Raw genomic sequence first — 5,973 nt, 5'->3', positions numbered from 1 at the left:
AATCAAAAAGCAATTTCCTCCCTCTCCCTCCTTGCCGCTCAACCGAATTTCTCCAATCCAACTCAAAAAGACACAACTGGATCTCTCGCACAGCAGTGCGGCCGGTGGCCCCTTGCGAGGCGACGACCTTGCACGGCCGACGGCCCCCTGCAAGGCAACAATTAACCTCACGCAGTCGAGCTCGACAGTCCTGATAGAGACAACGACCTCACGCAACTGCAACCAACGGCCCCGCACGCACAAGATGACGACCTTGCACGGCCGAGACCGACGACTCAATTTCTTTCCTTTGCCTTTTCATCTCCCGGAGTAAACAAATCCAAATGCTTTAGTTGATTCCGTTTAATTTCAATTCATTTTTTTATTTTTACTTATACTTTATACCTTTTTATTTCCATCGATATATTGGCCAATGGCCATGGTGACAGATCCACTCCACAGGGAAAATTCAGGCGTCCAAAATAACAAAAAACAGGCTATTTATCATTCACATACGAGACGAACATAATATTTAAATATAGTTCCAATGCTGATCGTGCAGTGATTCCCCATAATAACACAATGAAATCAAAGAACCTCCAAACTTCGTCTTAAGGACTTGTCTACCCATTACAATGGCTAACAAATAGTCATCACATGCAAGTTTTGCAAGAAACATGGCAGCAATACTTCGATACCAGTTAACAAACCAGCTCTTATAATGTGATAATCAGATCGACCCAGCATATTGCTTTTAAAAGCCAGAGTTACTTCAGTTTCAGTTTTGCTCTTCGCCGTCCGCCAACTCCCTCTCAGCAGCTGCAGCAGCCATTAGTTCATCGAAGTTTTCTGTTTTGCCCAACAATATCTCAATCTGAATGCAGAACACAAACCATTAGATAAACAGCATCACATGACCCATAGCTGCTATACTAATCAATTTATTGAACTAAACAAAAACATGCTACTTTTGCAACTTTTGCGTTGCACTTATAGTTGGATTTTGGTGTTCCTATAATTTTCCACTTACAAATTGTCATTGTGAAGCGCTACATTTCAAGTCCAAAGATGTAAGCGTGACATGTGGCATCTCTCATGGCAATTTAAATATGGAGCTATTAATGCCTTGATTATATTGCCATTGCTCATGTTTTTACGATATTTTCCAAAATGAACAAACTGTAATTAGCACTTCCTCTGAACCAGATGTTTGTGAATTATTCTTTTTCAACTTTTATTTGTAGTAAACAAATCCAAGGGGAATCCAATACCCTGCCAAATGAATATTAATACTACAATATACTGAATTTGTACCTTGGCTTTTTGGATTGGTCTGCCCCGTGATTCATCCGTGATATCAACAGTAGATGTTGTAATCTCTGCACCAAATTGATCAAAATTCAATCTCTTAGGAACTTGAAATAAGGGACAAAAAAGTAGAAAAAGATAGAATTTTACTTCTCTCAACAGCAAGTCCATTGTTTTTCAGTATCTCCGCAATAGTGACAACAGTTGCAATTGCTAAAAAGTTAAATATGATAGGTTAATTAATAGTTAAAAGCAGATAATCATAAAAGGAATTTACTTGCTATTTGAATAACATGTAATGCATAAAAAAAAAAGGTCAGCTGGTGCACGAAACTCCCGCCATGTGGGGTCCTGGGGAAGGATCCATTGTACGCAACCTTATCTTGCTTTTTGCAAGAGGTTGTTTTCAGGATTCGAACCCGTGACCTTTTGGTCACATGGCAACAACTTTACCGTTGCACCAAGACTCCCCTTCCTTTAAAGTAATGTATAAATAAAAAAAAAAAATCAGCAATAAATAACACTTTTATCAATAATCCCACAGAATGCTGTATTTGACAAAGCAATCATAGTCCTAAATGCTGAATTTGAAAGTAAATGAGTTTTAATATTACAGATGCAGTACAGGAGTGAGAACAGAAAAGATGAACTCCTAATCACCAAAAAGACAAACTCCAATGTCAAAGTTCATAAAGCTAACAGCTACAGTGAAGATTGAATACTTGGAGAATTGGTCCAAAGAAGATCATATGGAACAAGATACAAAGAGAGACTTAAACATAAACTACAAAGAAGCTGGAGTAGATATAGAGAATTTCATTTGACTAGGATGATTTCAGTGGAAAGTCGAATAGTGACAGAGACAATGAGGTGATGAAAGAAAAGGCATCAGTAGTGTGTCAGATAATGAAAACGACTATCCAAGGAGAGAAGTTGAAACAAAACTATTGCACTAAAGATTTAAGAGAGAAACTCCAAGAGCTAGATAAGCATTAGAAGACATAAACATATCAAATAGGCACAACATACATCATCTTCCACATTCACCATATATGACTACTTATGATATATCGACCACGGAGCAGCATCAGCAAAATGAATTTTGGAACTATTAGGAAAAAACACAACTAATTTAGTGTAGTGACATGGGTTATAGATGCAATTTTGGCTGTATTCACCACATCACTGTGTAACTAGTTATTCCCTGGAAGCAATTGGTTATTGGTCAGTCAAAAATTAATAATACAGGGTAATTTCATACAATTTAGGCTAAACACAACAAACCTTCAGGCATTAAAATACTTAAATCATATAATTAAGAAAAACATTGACGGGATAAATATCAAACATCTATAAATCCTCATATGGTATGTAAGTGTACTATATGAAAAAAAGAAAAGAGAAGAAATAGAGAACAGTAATCATGACAATCTATGTAGTTATCTTATAAGAACCTAACATAAATGATAAAGACTACATAATGATGATTTGATAAAAATGCAAAAAATAAGGATAAATACCCTGGCCAGTTTAATACCTTTATCCTGTCTTGACCAAGGAGATGAATAGGTATATGGATGATAAAAGTTATATGAATTAGAAGACAATTGAACAAAAGAAACATGTAGACATATCTATACTTGAAATGCATCACTCATAAGATACTTTGCCATATTTATACGAATTAACTATTAAATCTAGCTTGAACATCATAGATTTTGTAATATATCCAACCCACAAGTTTCAAAGGCAATAAAACTATCTCAAACTTTTAATTTTGCAACAAACCAAAGAAACTAATTAAATCTCAATAAACCTAGTTCTTAACGCGGTTTTGATGATCATGTCAGGTACAAACTAATTCCATCAGCATGCACAGTCAACATCCAATGACTTGTTAACCCCAAATATTTGTGGGTAGCAACATGAATCATATCTATTTCACTCTGTTAAGATCCATGTTAGATCAAAACATCAGAAATAACTAACAGACACATTATTCAGACTTCTGTAGATTTTCAACCAGAATTTATGATTGTATTCATTAGTTCTCACCTTTCAACTCTAACTATTAAACTTAACTAACTAAAGAAGCTACTGGTTGCCTTTCAACATGTTTACAACTATTTTCTTTACCAAGCCATCGATTAAGATCTAAGTATTCAAGAATCACTGGCATTTTTATTCTCTCTCTCCAAGTAACCCCAAATCTCCATCATTCTGAAATTTTCATTTCAGCTAACACCAACTTTGCATGTGTTTTATCTTTACAACCCCAACAATTAAACTCATGAAGTATGAATGATCTTATCTCATCTTATACAACCTTTTTAACCTAAGAGGTATATAAGGCTTGCACTAAACTCCAAAAACACCTACTATTTCAGCCAACCCAACTTTTCTTATGAAATGTCATCATTAATTCATCCTTATTGATGACTAATTTATTCATAATATCTAAATTCCTACATTTTAACATGAATACATTAATCTTCCATTTTCAAAGCATCCTTGTTGAATTTCAAACAAAAAAATCTTGCATCTTAGTACCCCCTTAATCATTGTTCCTGTTGTTTTCAAATAATTCATTAACTTATTTTTCATTTCCTTTTATATTTATATCAAAGTTTATAATTAAGTTTTGTACCAAGGTTCCCTAGCTGGAATAAATAGTATGATGTCATTTTGACAATGCTAACACATGGTGCAAGTAGCACCGGTGAGGAAGAGAAAGGAGCCTGATGCAGAATCGATAAAGAGGGAGCAGAATAAGAAGACAGAGGGCAAGGAGATGACTCTGAAGTCAAGGAAGACAGCTCGCAACTCAACACACTTGAAAAATCAAGGTGAGACATAAGTTTTTCCTATGCCAACCATAACATAATGAAATTAAAACCATGGCTCACATAAACTTTTAGACATAATATTACAATAAATCAAATTAGTAATTTTCTTAAACTCAAACTTTTTCCCAAATTCAAAATCATTTTCTTATTAAATATATAGAATACCATCATTTTCACTTTCTTTCTAATTTCAGTAGACTTTGTTCACCTATTTTTACAAACAAATTAAAATCTAGGTTGACTTTGTTGATAAGCTTGTTCATGAGTTTTCTTAAACTCAAACTTTGTTCATAAGTTTCTATTTTAAAAGCCAAATTTTCTATTTCAAGCTAACCTAGGTTAACTTCTTCAAGTAAGATATTTGTTCAAAGGTATAATTTACTATAGTCTTGCATTAATTTCAATGGCATAAAAAGATCCATGTATCCCGACCCAAACAGCTGTGTCAAACACATCATGTTGATGCTTATTTGAGGTACAATCAAGAGAACCCGCACATGCCTAGAAAAGATAAACCGTAACAAATTTTGCTATAATAAAATATCAGCGCATAGAAGCATCTAATGATCTAAAAAGGAACAAGACAGACTCTGAGAACATCCACCTGAGAAATAATATAATGAACGAATTCACTGAATGGTAACTGTGAGACTCTGATGGAGCAAAAAAACAAAAATAATATAAGCACTTAATTATGCTTATAAACTGAAAACTTACCAAAAGAACTAAAATAAAAACACCATAAACTAGAGAACTCACCCATTCCAAGAGCTGATAGCTCGACTTCGTTATGCTGCTGCATGTATCTCTGAAATTGTATAGCCATGATCAATTTAACGCAATAAAAAAATAACAACGACAAAACAAGATAGAGGGGAGAAGAGAATCATCAGAAACTTGAGTATTCGGCAGCCAGCGAGATAAAAACACATAAAAATAGGGCTTTTCAACTAATACCGACAAAAAACTAGAATAGAAATCCAAGAGGAGGATGAAGGTCGAACCTTGGCGAGGTTGACGTAGAAGAAGAGCGGCTTCTTGGTGTTGGAGACCTGGATCCGGTTCTTCTTGTGTCCATCAGTATCCGCTATTTGGAGATTGTTGACGCCTTCCGTGACCTCCTCCATGGCAATTAGCTTCCTCCGCGCGCAAGAGACACCCAAACCCTAATTGCCTTCTGTGATTGCGGCCGAGGAAGAAGAAGGAAGCAGGCGGGATAAGCCCAACCGGAATCCGGAATCGGAACATTTGGGGTTTATCGGATTCGGAGATAGATCGGATCCCAGAATTGGATCCTCCCACTTTGCCCTTTTAAGTTTTGTGTTTAAATAAGTGAACTCGATCTAAAACTTATTTCGCTAAAATTTATTTAATAAAAGCTATTAAAATGAAAGCTTAACTTAAATTTAAATTTAACTTATCTTTTTAGAAATATTGACTTATAATTAGAGTTTATTTAAATTGTTTAATTTTTTTATATTTTAAAACTTTTTTTTTTAGAAGAATATGATTTATTAATTTAGTTTAACAAACTATTTAATATTATAATCGACATTTTACCTAATAAATAAATATAAATAATTTTTTTACCAAACTAAACACAAAACTAACAAATAAATATTGATTTATTTTAAATTAAAAACATAAATTGATGATGATCCAATAAAAGTATATAATAAAAGTCAAAAGTACAATAATATCAAATATAGTCAAATCAATAAATCACTCTATTATCCAATTTGATTTGGAGTTGGATGGTCCCTCGAATGGATTTAGTGGCTAGCGTATGAAGCGTTGTCATAATGAGATTTGAGATTCGAATCTCGTAAAGTCGAGGTAA

General features: G+C 34.2%; 1 protein-coding gene across 1 annotated transcript; it reads right to left on the bottom strand.

Moving 5' to 3' along the window:
- Window positions 1–562: 562 nt before the first annotated feature.
- Window positions 563–5,397, bottom strand: LOC121988873 (uncharacterized protein At2g34160-like). The gene is made up of 5 exons (XM_042542569.1): window positions 5,138–5,397; window positions 4,893–4,941; window positions 1,438–1,500; window positions 1,294–1,358; window positions 563–853 (listed from the first exon to the last, which is right to left on the bottom strand). Exons 1-5 carry the CDS (start codon window positions 5,258–5,260, stop codon window positions 758–760), a joined length of 396 nt encoding a protein of 131 aa, XP_042398503.1. The 5' UTR covers window positions 5,261–5,397; the 3' UTR covers window positions 563–757.
- Between the last annotated feature and the right edge of the window lie 576 nt (window positions 5,398–5,973).

Source organism: Zingiber officinale, chromosome 6B (assembly GCF_018446385.1).
Source record: "Zingiber officinale cultivar Zhangliang chromosome 6B, Zo_v1.1, whole genome shotgun sequence".
NCBI classification, from domain to species: Eukaryota; Viridiplantae; Streptophyta; class Magnoliopsida; order Zingiberales; family Zingiberaceae; genus Zingiber; species Zingiber officinale.
Note: the sequence above shows the minus strand (reverse complement) of the source record. Positions and strands in the feature narration are given on the sequence as shown.